At 39.7% G+C, this 20,220-nt stretch overlaps 2 protein-coding genes across 6 annotated transcripts in view; both read left to right on the top strand.

The window, feature by feature from the left end:
• The window catches only part of LOC101676428 (cytochrome P450 3A12), a 107,456-nt gene that overhangs the window by 19,756 nt on the left and 67,480 nt on the right, over positions 1–20,220 (top strand). The window lies entirely within an intron of this gene.
• The window catches only part of LOC101676727 (cytochrome P450 3A12), a 41,165-nt gene that overhangs the window by 19,788 nt on the left and 1,157 nt on the right, over positions 1–20,220 (top strand). For all 4 annotated transcript variants that reach the window (XM_045075072.1, XM_045075074.1, XM_045075073.1 and 1 more), the window contains 8 exons: positions 488–601; positions 852–940; positions 2,575–2,723; positions 7,187–7,314; positions 8,295–8,361; positions 11,922–12,082; positions 13,330–13,556; positions 19,520–19,682. In XM_045075072.1, the coding sequence (XP_044931007.1) occupies positions 488–601; positions 852–940; positions 2,575–2,723; positions 7,187–7,314; positions 8,295–8,361; positions 11,922–12,082; positions 13,330–13,556; positions 19,520–19,682 (1,098 nt within the window). The remainder of the gene's footprint in view (positions 1–487; positions 602–851; positions 941–2,574; positions 2,724–7,186; positions 7,315–8,294; positions 8,362–11,921; positions 12,083–13,329; positions 13,557–19,519; positions 19,683–20,220) is intronic.

Genomic DNA, 20,220 nt, shown 5'->3' with positions numbered 1-20,220 from the left:
TTAACTACAATGCTTTTTTTTTTTAAATCACCATATCAAGACATCCAATTTTTGAGTTTCATATGCTGTGGATATATGAAAAAGGTAGAACTGGTCTGAGGCAACATACAGTTTGCCAGGCTATTTGGCTGCCTTCCACCAATCCAATCTATTCTGCACAGTTTAAGAGAATGTACTAGGTGGTAATCCTGTGTATTCCCCTGGAGGAGTAGTTTCCCTGACAAATTCTCTCATATGACATATACACTGAAATGAAGATGGAATATAAAGGCTAGAAAGCACAGCAGGTGGCTGGATGTGTCCTCAGCCTTGCAAAAAGCTAGGCATTTGGGATAAGTCTCTGTTGATCACCTACCATAGGGCCTACAACGAAGTTGATGATCACAAAATATTTGTTGAATAATTTCTGCCTGTTTAACAAATTTTCCACAACCTTTGAGACCTCCAAGACTTATGTAGGGCAAATTGTGTTTTTCTTTGACTCTAGACTCTTGGTCCAGTTGGATTTATGAAAAGTTCAATCTCTTTGTCTGAGGATGAAGAATGGAAGAGGATGCGAACATTGTTGTCCCCTACTTTCACTAGCGGAAAGCTCAAGGAGGTAAGAAAAGAAGACGTTCAATTAGAAAGTAAGGAATACATCTGGGAGCAGGTAGGAAATACAGTCATAGTCCATCTCAAAGGGGAAGTCTGCAGAATTTGGGCTTCATAAAAATGGCCTTTTTAATGTCCTATAACAGACATGATAAGATTTGTTATTACAAATCACTGCTCCATGCTTGTAAGAGCCACATCATTCTAGGACTTGATTCTCAGATTTAACTTCAGGTGGTGTTGTATTTTGTGTGTAGATGTTCTCCATCATTAGCCAGTATGGAGATGTGTTGGTGAAGAACGTGAGGAAGGAGGCCGAGAAAGGCAAACCTGTCAACTTGAAAGAGTAAGTAGGAGTGCAGCTGCTGGGATTCCAGCTCTGTCATGACATTTTCCAGCTGCTGCCACAGAGCCAACTGCCACTGTTGAGTCACTCCAGTGAAGCAGCTGAAGTATGCATGTGGTGTTACAACTCCAGTGGGCCAGTCAAGAAGAGGTAGCTTACCTAAAAAGCAGGACAGTCAGAAGAGAAAGGGTCTTCTTTAGTGTATATGAGGTAGGATTAATTTATCTGCTTAACTGTCACCTTGGATATTCTGGAAGACCACAATACATGATTGGAAAAAAATGTACCAAATATTTGAGTGTAGAGGGTATGTATGGTGGGAGGGGAAGGTACTTGGTACATATTGATGGGCACTGGGTGGAGTAAGAACATTAATATGTGGAACTTGGAACAACTTAAGACCCTTCTTGATTTTGTTGAGGATATTAGCAAAACACTAGATATTAATTCTCATGACCAGCTGTCCTTCTTTCAGTCTCAAAAAAGAGAAGGCCCTGCTCATGTAATGGGATGGTGACACTATATGTGTGTATGTGTATATATATATATATATAAGTGTGTGTGTGTGTACACACATGCATACATGTATAATATACGTAAAATAAAAAATATTTATTTATTTTTTCCCAACTTGGGATTTTTTTTAATTATATAATTTTTTTAAAAGATTTTATTTATTTATTTGACACAGAGAGATCACAAGCAGGCAGAGAGGCAGGCAGAGAGTGAGAGAGAGGAAGCAGACTCCCTGCTGAGCAGAGAGTCTGATGCGGGGCTTGATCCCAGGACCCTGAGATCATGACCTGAGCCAAAGGCAGGGGCTTAACCCACTGAGCCACCCAGGCGTCCCCCAACTTGGGATATTTTAAATTATGCAGGATGAACAGATGTACATTGGGATTGTCCTAGGAAAACTATTGGCATGTGGTCACTTAACTATGGAATCCCCTAAATCAATTTTGGTGTGACTTAATATATATCTTTAAAGTATAAACATTCTTAGTTCTTACATTTTCCAAAAATGAATGAGTCCTCAGGACAATCTCAGATTGATGAAGATGAGACAGAGTGGGTCTTTCAGGACACTTAGCCAGGGTGTAGAGAAGAAGGGATTGTGGTCCTTGCAGCACAGAACAGGGTGTTGGTGTTCTATAATGTGCTGAAGAGGAATCAGCTCTGAGCACAGATACTGTGGTGAGAGAAGATCCAGATCAATTTCACGGTTCTTGACTTCATGAGGAAGAGTTAATTATCCTACCATTTGTCCTGCTCAGACACAGTGCTTATCCACCTTCTGCTGCCCATACTCAAAGCATGCTACTGTAATTTGTCCAACTTTGGGTCTCTATCCCTCCGTGACTTAGCTCCTTGAGCTCAGAAGTGTGTCTAACATGTCACAGTGTCCCCATCACTCCTAGCACAAGACCAGCTGCATCATTGGCACCTCACAAGCACCTCATGAGTGAGTGTGATGGCATCTAGACTCTTCAGATGATGCAGAAGATGGTTTTGAATGTGTGGTTTTTCTCTTGACTGGACATTGGAATCTACGTGCACTTTTTGCTGCATGTGTTGGATTAAGATAGTAAAGAGGTGGTGATTTTAATTACACATGTTTTTTCTTTCTCTCACAGCATCTTTGGGGCCTACAGCATGGATGTGATTACCAGCACATCATTTGGAGTGAACATTGATTCCCTCAACAACCCACAGGATCCCTTCGTGGAAAATACTAAGAAGCTCTTAAAATTTGATTTCCTTGATCCATTATTATTCTCAATAAGTACGTTCAGTACTAGTTTTCTTTTTTTCCTTCCTTCCTCTTTTTCCCTTTCTTCCTTCCTCCCTCACTTCTCTTCCTACCTTTCTACACCAATTTTACTGAGATATAACTTCATCTAACATATATGTTCCCCCTTTTAAAATGTACAGTTCAGTTTTACAGCCTGAGTGTTCATCATCCAAGGAATGGGTAATGAAAATGTGGTATGTATATACCATGAAGTCTTATTTAGCCATAAAAATGGAAAGACATTCTGTATTTGGACCACATGGATGGATCCCAAGGGCATTACAATAAATGAAATGAATCAGAGAAAGACAAATACTGTATGACCTCAATTACATGTGGAATAAAAAAACAGTACAAGAAACCAAGTCCTACAAAAAGGAGATCAGATTTGTGGTTATCAGAGGCAGGGGTTGTGGGGTGGTACTTGAATGAAGGTGACCAAAGTTGCACACTTTCAGTTATAAGATAGATGAGTACTGGACTGTAAACACAATGTGGGGACTATAGTTAGCTCTGCTGTCTGATGTGTTTGTAGATTGCCAAGAGAATAGACTGTAGAAGTTCTCATCATAATGGCAGAAAAATTTGTTTTTTATAACTATATGAGATGATGGATGTTAACTAATCTTATTGTGATCATTTTTATATATGTATGTCAAGTGTATGCAGTACACCTTATCAGAAACAGTGCTGTATGTCTGTTATGATTCAAGGAATCTGAAAATTCTGCTTAGTGCCTTCAAAGATATGAGCAATTTGCTGCAGTCAATGGTTGGAATATTGTTGTCAACACAGAAATTCTGTACTTTATTGTTTGACTATCACTACCCACTTCTCTTAGCCCTAAGCAACCACTAATCTACTTTCTGTCTTGACAGATTAACCTCTTCTGGACTCTTCATACAGATAGAATCATATAACGTGATCTTTCTGGCTGCCTTCCTTCATTAGCATAATGTTTTCAAGTTTCATCCATGTTGCACCATCCATCAGAACTTTCTTTTTATGACAGAACAATATTTCATTGTATGGACATGCTGCATTTTGTTTGTCCTTTTATCATTTGATGGACATTTGGGTTGTTTCCAATTCTTGGCTATTGTGAACAGGGGTGCTATCCACATTCATGCACAGGTTTTTGCTTGAATACCTGTTTTCAACTCTTTTGGGTGTGTATTTGGAGGTAGACTTGTAAAAGTAACTTTGCTAAGTTTGTACAATGCTTTGCTTTATAACTTGCTGTGTTGCTAAAGTCTAGTGTTTTTAATTTAATAAGTAACTGCCAAACTGTTTTCCACAATAACGACACCATTTTACATTCCCACCCGTAAAATGTGAAGGTTCCAATCTCTACCCATCCTTTTTAAAAATATTTTTTATAGTCACCATACAGTACATCATAAGTTCCTGATGCAGTGTTCCACAATTCATTGTTGGGTATAACAGCCAGTGCTTCATGCAATTGTGCCCTCCTTAATACCCATCCAGCCTCACCCATCCCCCCAAACCCCTCCCCTCTAAAACTCTCAATTTGATTCCCCAAGTCCAGAGTCTCTCATGGTTTGTCTCCCTCTCTGATTTCTTCACATTCAATTTTCCCTCCCTTTTTCTGTAATCTTCCACACTATTCCTTATGTTCTACATATGAGTGAAACCATACGATAATTGTCTTTCTCTGCTTCACTTATTTCATTCAGCATAATCCCCTCCAGTTCCATCCATGTTGATGCAAATGGTGGGTATTGATCCTTTTTGATGGCTGAATAACATTCCATTGTGTGTATGTGTGTATGTATGTATGCATTATATGTATATGTGTGTGTGTGTGTGTGTGTGTGTGTGTGTGTATCCCACATGTTCTTTATCCATTCGTCTGTTGAAGGGCATCTCAGCTCTTTCCACAGTTTGGATGTTGTGGACATTGCTGCTATGAACATTGGGGGGGTACAGATGGCCCTTCTTTTCACTAAATCTGTATCTTTGGGGTAAATACCCAGGAGTGCAATGGCAGGGTCATAGGGAAGTTCTATTTTTAATTTCTTGAGGAATCTCCACACTGTTCTCCAAAGAGGCTGCACCAGCTTGCATTCCCACCAACAGTGTAAGAGGGTTCCCCTTTCTCCACATCCTCTCCAGCACATGTTGTTTCCTGTCTTGCTAATTTTGGCCATTCTAACTGGTGTAAGGTGATATCTCAATGTGGTTTTAATTTGAATATCCCTGATGGCTAGTGATGATGGACATTTTTTCATGTGTCTGATAGCCATTTGTATGTCTTCTATGGAGAAGTGTCTGTTCATATCTTCTGCCCATTTTTTGCTATGATTGCCTGTTTTGTGTGTGTTGAGTTTGAGGAGTTCATTATAGATCCTGGATATCAACCTTTTGTCTGTACTGTCCTTTGCAAATATCTTCTCCCATTCCGTGGGTTGCCTCTTTGTTTTCTTGACTGTTTCCTTTGCTGTGCAGAAGCTTTTGATTTTGATGAAGTCCCAAAAGTTGATCTTCACTTTTGTTTCCTTTGCCTTTGGAGACATATCTTGAAAGAAGTTGCTGTGGCTGATATCGAAGAGGTTACTGCCTATGTTCTCCTCTAGGATTCTGATGGATTCCTGTCTCATGTTGAGGTCTTTTATCCATTTTGAATTTATCTTTATGTACGGTGTAAGAGAATGGTTGAAATTCATTCTTCTACATATAGCTGTCCGATTTTCCCAGCACCATTTATTGAAAAGACTGTCTTTTTTTTTTTAAAGATTTTATTTATTTATTTGACAGAGAGAGAGAGAGATCTCAAGTAGGCAGAGAGACAGGCAGAGAGAGGGAGGGAAGCAGGCTCCCTACTGAGCAGAGAGCCCAATGCGGGGCTCAATCCCAGGACCCTGAGATCATGACCTGAGCTGAAGGCAGAGGCTTTAACCCACTGAGCCACCCAGGTGCCCCAGAGACTGTCTTTTTTCCACTGGATATTTTTTCCTGTTTTGTCGAAGATTAATTGACCATAGAGTTGAGGGTCCATATCTGGGCTCTCTATTCTGTTTCACTGGTCTATGTGTCTGTTTTTATGCCAGTACTGAAAATCTTGCTACCTCTTCTATTTTTTGAGGAATTTGTGCAAAATTAGTGTTGACTGCATTTTAAATATTTGCAAGAACTCACCTGAGAAACCATCTGGAGCTGAGCTTCTTTTTGTCAGCAGTTTCTTCACTACTAACTCTGTCTTTTTATTTGTCTTTCAGATTGCCTGTGTGTGTGTCATTTTATTCTAGTTTATCTTTTTCTAGGGATTTTCCCATTTTGTCTAATTTATTGGCATTCAGTTTCATAGTATTCCCTGTAGTCCTTTAAAAAAAAAAAAAAGATTATTTATTTATTTATTTGACAGACAGAGATCACATGTAGACAGAGAGGCAGGCAGAGAGAGAGGAGGAAGCAGGCTCCTTGCTGAGCAGAGAGACCAATGTGGGGTTGGGATACAGGATCCCAGGACCCTGGGGGCATGACCTGATCAAAGGCAGAGGCTTTAACCCACTGAGCCACCCAACCGCCCCACCTCTGTAGTCCTTTTTATTTTTGTAATGTCAGCAGTAATCTAATCTTTCACTTCTGATGACAGTAATTATAATGTCTTCTCCTTTTTCCTTGGTTGTCTAGCTAAAGGTCTTTTGAAAGAATCAACTTTGATTTCTTTGAATTTTCTCTTGTTTTTTAGTCTCTAATTCCTAAGTTTCTGCTCTTGTTTACATTATATGCTTCCTTCTGCTTGCTTTTAGTTTAGTGTGCTCTTGTATTTTCGGCATGTTTTTGACAGAAAGCTGGGTCATTGATTTGGATCTTGGTTCTTTTTAAAGGTAGGCATATATAATGATAAATTTCTTTCTGGTCATTGCTTTTGATACATTGCATAAGTTTTGGTGTGTGGTTTCTTCATGCATATATTCTCCAAGTAATTCTAAAATGCCCTTTATGTTTCTTCTTTGCTGACTGGCTGTATAAGAATGTATTGTGTAATTTTCACAGATTCATGGGTTTTCCATGTTGTTTGTGTTTTTGTTTTCTAGTTTTACTCCATTATTGTTGAAGGGCATACTATGTATTATTCCATCCTGACACAATTTCTTAAATGGTGTGATATATTAAAGTAGCATATTATGGTCTTGTGTTTCCAAAGAGGCTCTAGTCCAAAATAAAAGGCTAAGAGATCCAAGAATATAATCCTTTTCCTTTGGTCACCCCATAGATGTGGCAGGAGACACTGATCTGACTGCTCTAATGGTGGCCTGTGTGTGTGACTTGCTGTGGCTTAGCCATTAGCTTGAAATTTTGAATAAATGACATAGAGGGAATAACCATGAATGTTGGTGTCTTTTAATCCTCAGGTTGGTAGACCAAATTATAATTGCTCTAGGAAAATTTTGCATTTTCATTGATATTTCCATTTTTTTTTCTTATAGTACTGTTTCCATTCCTTATCCCAGTTTTTGAAATGTTAAATATCTGGATATTTCCAAAAAAAGTTACTGATTTTTTCAAGAAATCTGTAGAACGGATGAAGGAAAGTCGCCTCAAAGATAAACAAAAGGTAAATCCAGTGGTGGTTCCATGTGCATGTTAACTTTTGATCTTTTATTGAGCTGTATGCATCTGATGTGTACACTACTAAGTATGTTTTTATGGTAAACAGAGAACTCTAGAGTTTAGGGCAAGAGACTTCTAATGTTTTTAGAGACAACGAAAAGGTGGAGGTCAGGAGAGGAGATAAGAAGATGAGTCAGAGAGTGTTTAAAATTTAAGAATAAGTTTGCCAATGAGTATGTCAGTGCATAAACTTTGGTGAGAGAAAAGCTATCACTTCCCTTCAACAAATGGTCAAAGCATAAAAATTACTGTGTAAAATCATTTTCCTGGTAGTATAATTTTGCCATACACTGGCAAAGGATCCCTTCAATTCCACGTGTCTTTTCTTTCTTTTTTTTTTTTTTTTAAGATTTTATTTATTTATTTGACAGAGAGAGATTACAAGTAGGCAGAGAGGCAAGCAGAGGGAAAGAGGAGGAAGCAGACTCCCTGCTGAGCAGAGAGCCTGATGCGGGACTTGATCCCAGGACCCTGAGATCATGACCTGAGCTGAAGGAGGCGGCTTAACACACTGAGCCACCCAGGCGCCCTCCACATGTCTTTTCTTACACGTTCTCTGGTAGATGGTCCCCTCAGGTGCCTGGTTATGTTAAATTTGAGGCTGTCATAGTCTGGAATGAGCAGGTGTCTTCTTTGGGCACTGAGGCTGCAAGCTGGCCAAGTAGGGTTAGCTGTTCTTAGGCCTGGTGGCCGGCACTAGGGTCTCTATAGGACAGGGAGATAGGACTGGTACCCCAGGATCTCTCTGTAGATTTTGCAGAGTTCTGAGAGGGTGGGGCATTGGAAGATGCTGACACAGAAGCTTCTGTGGACCCTGGGTGTAAAGGAGCCATAATCTCAGGAGAAAGTTAGGTTCTGCACCCCTGTTTATTTCTGACTTCACAAGTGACTTTTTGTCACTGAAATGTCTCTTTCTGTGTCCAGCACCGAGTGGATTTTCTTCAGCTGATGATTAACTCCCAGAATTCCAAAGAAATGGACACCCATAAAGGTAAGCCAGGAGAGCTTCAAAGGGCACTTGATGGGGTATCTCAGAGACAGGAGATGGTTCTGAGATACAGAGGAAGATTTTTAGTAGATGGAATATCAGAAAATCAAAGGAAGACACATGTTCAGATCAAACGGTAGCCAGAGCATTTTCAAGAACACAGCCACAGTTTGTTCAAAGCTCAAAGGGCAATGATAGTCAAAGATGGTATTTGACAAAAACAATTATTACTATGATGGTTGCAAATGATGACTTTCTACTTCCACCATTTCTTCTACATTTGGAGTGATAGTCCATTGTTAGGGTAAACTTTCCATTCATCACCATTATTGTATTTATTTATTTTTTATTTTTATTTTTATTTTTTTATTATATCTAGTTAGCCAGCATAGAGTATATCATGAGTTTTTATGCGGTGTTCAACAATTGGCTAGTTGTGTATAATATCCAGTATTCTGAATTTGTCTATTTATAAATGGCAGTATGATCTCATATATTAATTACTTACTTAATCTCTTATATGATTTTTTAATTTAGATTGTTAATTTTATCAGCTTTGTCTCTGTAAGTCCTTTCATTTGGGTTCCTGTGTTCTTTTTTTCCTTTCAACTTCTTTTTTTTATGTTTTCAGTAGACTTTATTTATTTTAAAAGATTTAGTTTATTTGTTAGTGAGAGAGCTAACACAGGAGAGGGAGAGGCAGACAGAAAGAGAATCAGTCTTCCTACTGAACAAGGAGACCAACAGGACTTTATCCCAGGACTCTGGGATCATGACCTGAGCTGAAGACAGACACTTAACTGACTGAGCCACACAGGCATCCCAATAGACATTATGTATTTTTAAAAAAGATTTTATTTATTTATTAGAGAGAGAGAGAGAGAGAATAAGAGGAGAGATGGTCAAAAGGAGAAGCAGACTCCCCATGGAGCTGGGAGCCCGATGTGGGACTTGATCCCAGGACTCTGGGATCATGACCTGAGCCAAAGGCAGTTGCTTAACCAACTGAGTCATCAGGCAGCCCTAGACTTTAATTTTTTTTCTTTGCTTATAATTTATTTAAAATTCAGTATTACTCTTGTGATTTAAGCATTTCTTCTGTGCTGCAATAAACTTTTTAAAAAATTTATTTATTTTCAGCATAACAGTATCATTATTTTTTTCACCACACCCAGTACTCCATGCAATCCATGCCCTCGAAAATACCCACCACCTGGTACCTCAACCTCCCACCCCCCCGCCACTTCAAACCCCTCAGATTGTTTTTCAGAGTCCATAGTCTCTCATGATTCACCTCCCCTTCCAATTTACCCCAAACCCCTTCTCTCTAACTGCCTATGTCCTCCATGCTTTTTGTTATGCTCCACAAATAAGTGAAACCGTATGATAATTAACTCTCTCTGCTTGACTTATTTCACTCAGCATAATCTCTTCTAGTCCCATCCATGTTGCTACAAAAGTTGGGTATTTGTCCTTTCTGATGGAGGCATAATACTCCATAGTGTATATGGACCACAACTTCCTATCCATTCGTCCGTTGAAGGGCATCTTGGTTCTTTCCACAGTTTGGCGACCGTGGCCATTGCTGATATAAACATTGGGGTACAGATGGCCCTTCTTTTCACTACATCTGTATCTTTGGGGTAAATACCCAGGAGTGCAATGGCAGGGTCATAGGGAAGTTCTATTTTTAATTTCTTGAGGAATCTCCACACTGTTCTCCAAAGTAGCTGCACCAACTTGCATTCCCACCAACAGTGTAAGAGGGTTCCTCTTTCTCCACATCCTCTCCAACACATGTTATTTCCTGTCTTGCTAATTTTGGCCATTCTACCTGATGTCAGGTGATATCTCAATGTGCTTTTAATTTGAATATCCCTGATGGCTAGTGATGATGGACATTTTTTCATGTGTCTGATAGCCATTTGTATGTCTTCTATGGAGAAGTGTCTGTCCATATCTTCTGCCCATTTTTTGATATGATTGTCTGTTTTGTGTGTGTTGAGTTTGAGGAGTTCATTATAGATTCTGGATATCAACCTTTTATCTGTACTGTCCTTTGCAAATATCTTCTCCCATTCCGTGGGTTGCCTCTTTGTTTTCTTGACTGTTTCCTTTGCTGTGCAGAAGCTTTTGATCTTGATGAAGTCCCAAAAGTTGATCTTCACTTTTGTTTCCTTTGCCTTTGGAGACATATCTTGAAAGAAGTTGCTGTGGCTGATATCGAAGAGGTTACTGCCTATGTTCTCCTCTAGGATTCTGATGGATTCCTGTCTCATGTTGAGGTCTTTTATTCATTTCGAGTTTATCTTTGTGTATGGTGTAAGAGAATGGTCGAGATTCATTCTTCTACATATAGCTGTCTAATTTTCCAAACACCATTTATTGGAGAAACTGTGCTTTTTCCACTGTATATTTTTTTTCTGCTTTGTCGAAGACTAACCATTAGGGAGATTCAAATTAAAACCACATTTAGAAGGTGCTTTGGTGAGTGCTGTGAAGTGTGTAAACCTGGTGATTCACAGACCTGTACCCCTGGGGATAAAAATATATGTTTATAAAAAATAAAAAATTATATTAAAAAAAACCCCACCACATTTAGATACTATCTTACACCAGTTAGAATGGCCAAAATTAGCAAGACAGGAAACAACATGTGTTGGAGAGGATGTGGAGAAAGGGGAACCCTCTTACACTGTTGGTGGAAATGCAAGTCGGTGCAGCCACTTTGGAAAACAGTGTGGAGATTCCTCAAGAAATTAAAAATAGAGCTGCCCTATGACCCTGCCATTGCACTCCTGGGTATTTACCCCAAAGATACAGATGTAGTGAAAAGAAGGGCCATCTGTACCCCAATGTTTATATCAGCAATGGCCACGGTCGCCAAACTGTGGAAAGAACCAAGATGCCCTTCAACGGATGAATGGATAAGGAAGATGTGGTCCATATACACTATGGAGTATTATGCCTCCATCAGAAAGGATGAATACCCAACTTTTGTAGCAACATGGACGGGACTGGAAGAGATTATGCTGAGTGAAATAAGTCAAGCAGAGAGAGTTAATTATCATACGGTTTCACTTATTTGTGGATCATAACAAACAACATGGAGGACATGTGGAGATGGAGAGGAGAAAGGAGTTGAGGGAAATTGGAAGGGGAGGTGAACCATGAGAGACTATGGGCTCTGGAAAACAACCTGAAGGTTTTGAAGGGGCGGGTGGTGGGAGGTTGGGGGAGCCAGATGGTGGGTATTAAGGAGGACACGTATTGCATGGAGCACTGGGTGTGGTGCAAAAACAATGAGTCCTATTATGCTGAAAAGAAATAAAAAAAACAATAATAATAGTATACGCCATGGGAATAACCAAGTCAAGACAACTTCTGGGTTTTCTGGCTCTGTAAAATAGATATCAGAGTGCAAACCACTGTGAGTTTGACTCTGGATTGTTTTTAAATTTTCCCCCAAGGGAACTGTGTGTTTCAAATAGATTTCTCATCATCTAAAATGTGGTATTTTATATTCATCTGTTTTAGTTCAAATGTCTTTCTTCTCCTTTTAGCTCTGTCTGATCTGGAACTTGTGGCCCAATCTATTATCTTTATTTTTGCTGGCTATGAGTCCACTAGTACTTCTCTTTCTTTCCTTGTGTATGAATTGGCCACTCACCCTGATGTCCAACAGAAACTGCAGGAGGAGATTGATGCAACTTTCCCCAAGAAGGTGAGTGGGTCTTACTGAGGAAGGAGTCAGAATAGGTTTGATTATATCTCAGTAACAGATTAGCTCTCAAATCCGGTGTTTTCATAAAAAGGTTTACTTATAACACTCATTTGCATGTCCATCATGGGGGTGAGACTTTGCTTCATGTAGTTATTTGGTGGAACTGGGGAGAGAGGTTCCACTTTCTTATACCTGTATTGTCTGGAACTTGGAAACTAATTGTTGGCTGGGGAACAAGGAACTAAACTCCCAGCTTATGAACAGACCTGGCCTCGGGGGCTGGAGTACCTTATTAGGCAAAGAGTGAACCCCCAGACCAATTATGAGGAGACCTTTCCAGCAACAGAGGTTGGGGCTAAGATCTGATTCCCTTCACAATATTCTCTAGAACTGAAATTGTGTTCCCTTAGTTGGTGGCATCCAGTCCTATCCCTCTCTTCCCCTATTTGTGTTGAAAGGAACTAGTGTCTCCCCCAGTTATAGTTTTTATGTAATACAGTGTTTCTCTCTAAATATTGTAAATATAATTGAAAAGATATAAAGCAGGATATTTCCACTAGAAGAGTTTATGTGGAAGAGGAGATATTTTCTGTTACCCGTTCTTCTTCTATGGTGTGGGTGTGTGACCTCTGTTTTGAAAGGAGATGGTGACTTCAACATACTTCACTGATGACTAAGGATCAGAGGGAAGGCGAAATAAAATAAGATAAAGATAGGGAGGGAGACAAACTATAACTCTTAAGTATAGGAAACAAACTGGGGGTTTCTGGAGGGGAGTGGATGAGAGGATGGGGTAAGTGGGTGATCGGCATTAAGGAGGGCACCTGATGTAATGAGCACTGGGTGTTATATGCAAGTAATGAATTATTAAATTCTACACCTGGAACTCATAATACACTATATGTTAACTAAATTGAACTTAAATAAATAACTAAAAAAAAAAAACCCATTAAGTGTCACAGTCTAGTCTCTTTTGTTCACATGAGGAAGAAAAATCACTACCTAGGAAGGATTTCAGACCCTGATTAGGGGATTGTCCCAGCCGTCTCCCCTCGTCATTACTATTGCTCACATGTCAGCGGGCCACTGAGCAGGTCAAAGGACATGGTAGATATGAAAACGCCCATAAATGCCCTTTATCAAAATTCATGATTCTTAGATGTTCCGAACTTTAGTAGTAGTGTATAAAGTGAGTTGAATGATGATTCCACATCTCAATGTATCAAAATCTGTTTCTTTCCTTCCAGGCACCACCTACTTACGATGACCTTGTACAGATGGAGTATCTGGACATGGTGTTGAATGAAACTCTGAGATTATACCCAATTGGTGGTAGAATTGAGAGGGTCTGTAAGAAAGATGTGGAGATCAGTGGTGTGTTCATTCCCAAAGGGACAGTGGTGATGGTGCCAGTCTTTACTCTTCACCGAGACCAGGATCTCTGGCCAGAGCCTGAGGAGTTCCGTCCTGAAAGGTACAGGGAACCCTGGATTGGGGAACCCCCCCCTCATTTTGGAGGATATTCTGATATTTCCTTCGTATAGATGAGAAACATGTGGCTGACAATTATTTATTTGTACATCTTTTTGTTTTTAGAAGTATTTTTTATTATGAGATGATCATTGTAAAAATTTTGCAAAGCCTAGTTGGGAAAAAAGAAGATTAATGTCATCACCAGTCACATACATCATTATTAATCATATGACATATGTCCTTGTGGATATTTTTCTATGCATATAGATTAATAAAAATTTAGATTTTTTTTTAGTGTTCCAAGATTTACTGTTTATGCACCACACCAGTGCTTCATGCAATATGTGTCCTCCTTGATACCCACCACCAGGCTCACTTAACCCCCCACCTACGTCCCCTCCAAAACTCTCAGTTTGTTTCTTAGAGTTCACAGTCTCCCATGGTTCATATCCCCCTCATATTTTCCCAATTCACTTTTCCTTGCCTTTTCCTAATGTCCTCCATCCTATTCCTTGTGCTCCACAAGTAAGCAAAACCATATAATTGACTTTCTCTGCTTGACTTATTTCACTCAGCATAATCTCCACCAGTCCTGTCCATGTTGATACAAAAGTTGGGTATTCATCCTTTCTGATGGGGGCATAATATTCCATTGTATGTAGAAGATTTTATGAAGATATGGTCCCTAGCTATATGTAGAAGAATGAAACTCGACCATTCTCTTACACCGTACACAAAGATAAACTCAAAATGGATAAAAGATCTCAGCGTGAGACAGGAATCCATCAGAATCCTAGAGGAGAACATAGGAAGTAACCTCTTCGATATCAGCCACAGCAACTTCTTTCAAAATATGTATCCAAAGGCAAAGGAAACAAAAGCAAAGATGAACTTTTGGGACTTCATCAAGATCAAAAGCTTCTGCACAGCAAAGGAAACAGTCAAGAAAACAAAGAGGCAACCCACGGAATGGGAGAAGATATTTGCAAATGACAGTATAGACAAAAGGTTGATATCTAGGATCTATAAAGAACTCCTGAAATTCAACACACACAAAACAGACAATCATATCAAAAAATGGGCGGAAGATATGAACAGACACTTCTCCATAGAAGACATACAAATGGCTATCAGACACATGAAAAAATGTTCATCATCACTAGCCATCAGGGAGATGCATATTAAAACCACATTGAGATACCACCTTACACCAGTTGGAATGGCCAAAATTAGCAAGACAGGACACAAACATGTATTGGAGGGGATGTGGAGAAAGGGGAACCATTTTCCCACTGTTGGTGGGAATGCAAGTTGGTGCAGCTACTTTGGAGAACAGTGTGGAGATTCCTCAAGAAATTAAAAATAGAGCTTCCCTATGACCCTGCAATTTCACTACTGGGGATTTACCCCAAAGATACAGATGTTGTGAAAAGAAGGGCCATCTGTACCCCAATGTTTATAGCTGCAATGGCCACGGTCGCCAAACTGTGGAAAGAACCAAGATGCCCTTCAATGGACGAATGGATAAGGAAGATGTGGTCCATATACACTATGGAGTATTATGCCTCATCAGAAAGTATGGATACCCAACTTTTGTAGCAACATGGACAGGACTGGAAGAGATTATGCTGAGTGAAATAAGTCAAGCAGAGAGAGTCAATTATCATATGGTTTCACTTATTTGTGGAGCATAACAAACAACATGGAGGACATGTGGAGATGGAGACGAGAAGGGAGTTGAGGGAAAATGGAAGGGGAGATGAACCATGAGAGACTATGGGCTCTGGAAAACAACCTGAAGGTTTTGAAGGGGCGGGGGTTGGGAGGTTGGGGGCGTCATGTCGTGGGTATTATGGAGGGCACGTATTGCATGGAGCACTGGGTGTGGTGCATAAACAATGAATTCTGTGACAGGGAAAATAAATAAATTAATTGATTAAAAAAAGATATGGTCCCTGTATACAATGATATTATATTTTTTAACTACTTAATGTAACAGTAAGCTTTAAACAACATACTGTATTTGTGTTTGTGATTATGCTTATATCATAGTATATATTATCATTATCCTTTTTTTTCACTTTATTTTTTTTTAATTTTTAATTAATTTTTTATTTTTTATAAACATATATTTTTATCCCCAGGGGTACAGGTCTGTGAATCACCAGGTTTACACACTTTCCTTTATCTGATATGTCGTTTGCAAATATCTTCTCCCATTCTGTCAGTTGTCTTTTGATTTTGTGAACTGTTTCCTTTGCTGTGCAAAAGCTTTTGATCTTGATGAAATCCCAATAGTTCATTTTTGCCCTTGCTTCCCTTGCCTTTTGCGTTGTTCCTAGGAAGATGTTGCTGCGGCTGAGGTCGAAGAGGTTGCTGCCTGTGTTCTCCTCAAGGATTTTGATGGTTTCCTTTCGCACATTGAGGTCCTTCATCCATTTTGAGTCTATTTTTGTGTGTGGTGTAAGGAAATGGTCCAATTTCATTTTTCTGCATGTGGCTGTCCAATTTTCCCAGCACCATTTATTGAAGAGGCTGTCTTTTTTCCATTGGACATTCTTTCCTGCTTTGTTGAAGATTAATTGACCATAGAGTTGAGGGTCTATTTCTGGGCTCTCTATTCTGTTCCATTGATCTATGTGTCTGTTTTTGTGCCAGTACCATGCTGTCTTGATGATGACAGCTTTGTAACGGAGCTTGAAGTCCGGAATTGTGATGCCACCAACGTTGGCTTTTTTTTTCAATATCCCTTTGGCTATTCGAGGTCTTTTCTGGTTCCATATAAATTTTAGCATTATTTGTTCCATTTCTTTGAAAAAGATGGATGGTACTTTGATAGGAATTGCATTAAATGTGTAGATTGCTTTAGGTAGCATAGACATTTTCACAATATTTATTCTTCCAATCCAGGAGCATGGAACATTTTTCCATTTCTTTGTGTCTTCCTCAATTTCTTTCATGAGTACTTTATAGTTTTCTGAGTATAGATTCTGTGTCTCTTTGGTTAGGTTTATTCCTAGGTATCTTATGGTTTTGGATGCAATTGTAAATGGGGTTGACTCCTTAATTTCTCTTTCTTCTGTCTTGCTGTTGGTGTAGAGAAATGCAACTGATTTCTGTGCATTGATTTTATATCCTGACACTTTACTGAATTCCTGTATAAGTTCTAGCAGTTTTGGAGTGGAGTCTTTTGGGTTTTCCACATATAGTATCATATCATCTGCGAAGAGTGATAATTTGACTTCTTCTTTGCCGATTTGGATGCCTTTAATTTCCTTTTGTTGTCTTATTGCTGAGGCTAGGACCTCTAGTACTATGTTGAATAGCAGTGGTGATAATGGACATCCCTGCCATGTTCCTGACCTTAGCGGAAAAGCTTTCAGTTTTTCTCCATTGAGAATGATATTTGCGGTGGGTTTTTCATAGATGGCTCTGATGATATTGAGGTATGTGCCCTCTATCCCTACACTTTGAAGAGTTTTGATCAGGAAGGGATGCTGTACTTTGTCAAATGCTTTTTCAGCATCGAGAGTATCATATGGTTCTTGTTCTTTCTTTTATTGATGTGTTGTATCACATTGACTGATTTGCGGATGTTGAACCAACCTTGCAGCCCTGGAATAAATCCCACTTGGTCGTGGTGAATAATCTTTTTAATGTACTGTTGAATCCTATTGGCTAGTATTTATCATTATCCTTTTTAAGACAATGGGGCTTTTTTTCCTTTAAGTTTTTCTGCTTTCTCTAGCTGTCTGAGTTTACTCCTCACCGTCTCACATTCCATCTTTGCAACCCTGGGCCACCGTTTTGCTAGCTGTAGTTGGAGAGCAGCAGCTGTGGAACTGAGAGTTCATGTCTCTGACAGGAGGAACATCCTCAGGAGCACATAGACACACAGGCCTGTGCCAATGGCTGTGGTCCTGTGCCAACTTCCACCTCTCTCAGCATCTGGGGTTCATCCAGAGCAAGCTCATCTGCTCTCTAGCTTTCTGAGCCATCCTCCTTGGAGGGGTCTTGAGCTTTCTCTTCTAATGATTCAGAGCAGAGTCCCGGTTTGGGTGCAGCTTGAATTCTTTTTTTAAAAAATTTATTTTAAATTTATTTTCAGCATAACAGTATTCATTATTTTTTGCGCCACACCCAGTGCTTCATGCAATCCGTGCCTCTATAATATCCACCTTGAATTCTGCTACAGTCCATGCTTTCCTGTTTTTTGTATTGGTGAGCAAAATTTGGATGAACGTTTTAGGGATTTAGATGTTAAGCTCTGGCCTCTAAGCTCCCTGATGGCAGAGCCCCTGTCCTGTTGCATGGCGTCCCTTGTGCTAGCAGTGCATCCACACATAGTACTTGCTGAAAGATCTCAAAATGACCAAGTCATCTGTTTTCTGTACCAGGAGACCTGCTGGTTCGCAGAAGCTCAGCAGTTCCCTCTCCTGTAGCTTCTCTAATGGAAACCAGGGAGGACTCCTGATACTTGTCTGTGATTCATTCAGTCACAAGAGGAAATGCTTATCTGTGTGTGTCAGGGACTGGACCAGGCAGTATGCAATCCATGTATTAAAAATGCCTATTATGGATAATTTTGTTAAAGATTTTATTTATTTGATGGGCACCTGGGTGGCTCAGTCATTAAGAGCTGCCTTCAGCTTGGGTCATGATCTTAGGGTCCTGGGATCGAGCCTCAGATTGGACTCCTTGCTCAGTGAGAAGCCTGCTTCTCCCTCTCTCATTCCCCCTGCTTGTGTTCCCTTCCTCACTGTGCCTCTTTCTCAGTCCAATAAATAAATAAAATCTTTTAAAAAAAAAGATTTAAAAAAAGATTTAAAATCTTTTTTAAGATTTTATTTATTTGCGTGAGAGAGAGGGAGAACGAGCACAAGTGGGGGAAGGGGCAGAGGGAGAGGGAGAAGCAGGCTCCCCACTGAGCAGGGAGCCCAACATAGGGCTTGATCCCAGGACCCTGGGATTATGACCTGGGCTGAAGGCAGATGCTTAACCAACTGACCAACCCAGGTGCCCCTATTGTGGAGAATTTTGATATATGCACAAGCATATTGTATAGACACAAGTCTATGAAATACTTTACATGAATCTATATGTGCCCATCACCTGCCCAACAAACACTAACCCATGTCAGCTTCCCCATCCATGCACTGTTATAATTCCTTATCTGTTTTCCGTATTACATTAAAGGCATATCATCGTTTAATATTCTAGTATCTTCTCTATAATATAGTGAGTTTTAAATAGTACCTCACCACAATGCCATTATCACTTTTCATTGATATAAATATGGAGGAAAAAATTTTGAATAAATTGTAGGTCTAACCTTTAAGGCGTTTATAGCTTTGTGGGACAGATAGACCAAAATTCAGTAATTAGAGTGATTATTCATAACTGTGAATATGATTATAGTGGAGTCATATCACATGCCTAGGTAAATCATCTGAATATTGGTTGGGGTGGTCCTAGCAGGAGGGTAAGGAGGTAAAGGGAAAAAACAACAATGTAAACCATGGGAGGCATTTGTCCTGCTTCCTTTTTCCATGGATATATGACCAACATCAGTCAGTGGAGGCAAGATCCTACATTTCTTTCAGACGAGATCGGGCGCGTTCAGGGTGGTATGGCCGTAGACAAGATCCTACATTTCTTTCAATCAGGTTCATTTCTTGCTTGCCTTTCAGCTGGTGAACATCTCACTACCCTGAATATAATTCTAGTGTTTAAGATAAATCTTTTCAAAAGCATTCCTTCCATCTCTTCAACAAGACTGAATGCCCCCATAGAGGAAGGGGTATAGAACAGCCTGTAGCTTATAATTGTCACAGAGTAGTGTAGCAGGACTTCTATAACCAGCCCATCAAATTTCCTATGTACCCCTGGTTGAGAACTCCAAATATATAGCTCTTGTGGTTTTTATGTTTCCTAACCTGTTTCCAACTTGTATTGTGGAACCAGGTTCAGCAAGAAGAAAAAGGACAGCATAAATCCTTATACATATCTTCCTTTTGGAACTGGACCCCGAAACTGCATTGGGATGAGGTTTGCGATCATGAACATGAAACTTGCCCTTGTCAGAGTCCTGCAGAACTTCTCCTTCAAACCTTGTAAAGAAACACAGGTCAGAGAGAGCACTTTCTGTAAAAAGAATGTTTTATTGTATTTTTTTTTAAACTAAGGGATATGGAATAGAGCTGTGTGTGTGTGTACTCATTCATGCCTAGTAATTTGTTCTATCAGCCAGAGAATCTATTTGAAGACTTCTGTGATGTTCAAGGGCCCTTCCGTTCCTGAGTGCCATATCTGTTGTTCATGACCACCCAACCATAAGGGTCACATGGTCAGTACAGTTCATGTGACATCATTATACACAGACTGATGACCTTGAGCAATATTTTAAATTTCTTTTAAGTTCACTGAAGGGAAGGAACCAAGTTGTGCACAGCCATGACTTGCAGTGACAACCACGATGTGACTTTTGAACAATGCTCTTCTCCACCACAACTTACAGACTTATAGACACCTATAGACTTATAGACACAACTTATAGACACTCTGGTGACCAAGGTTCTCAAACCCTCATTGTATGTGGGAACCAGTGAGTTTGTGAAAAATCCTGATGCCCAGGTCATTTCAGAAACTCTAATCTAATTCACCCA

The sequence above is a fragment of the Mustela putorius genome, unplaced genomic scaffold, assembly GCF_011764305.1.
Source record: "Mustela putorius furo isolate JIRA1106 unplaced genomic scaffold, ASM1176430v1.1 tig00000139_pilon_pilon_pilon, whole genome shotgun sequence".
NCBI classification, from domain to species: Eukaryota; Metazoa; Chordata; class Mammalia; order Carnivora; family Mustelidae; genus Mustela; species Mustela putorius.
Note: the sequence above shows the minus strand (reverse complement) of the source record. Positions and strands in the feature narration are given on the sequence as shown.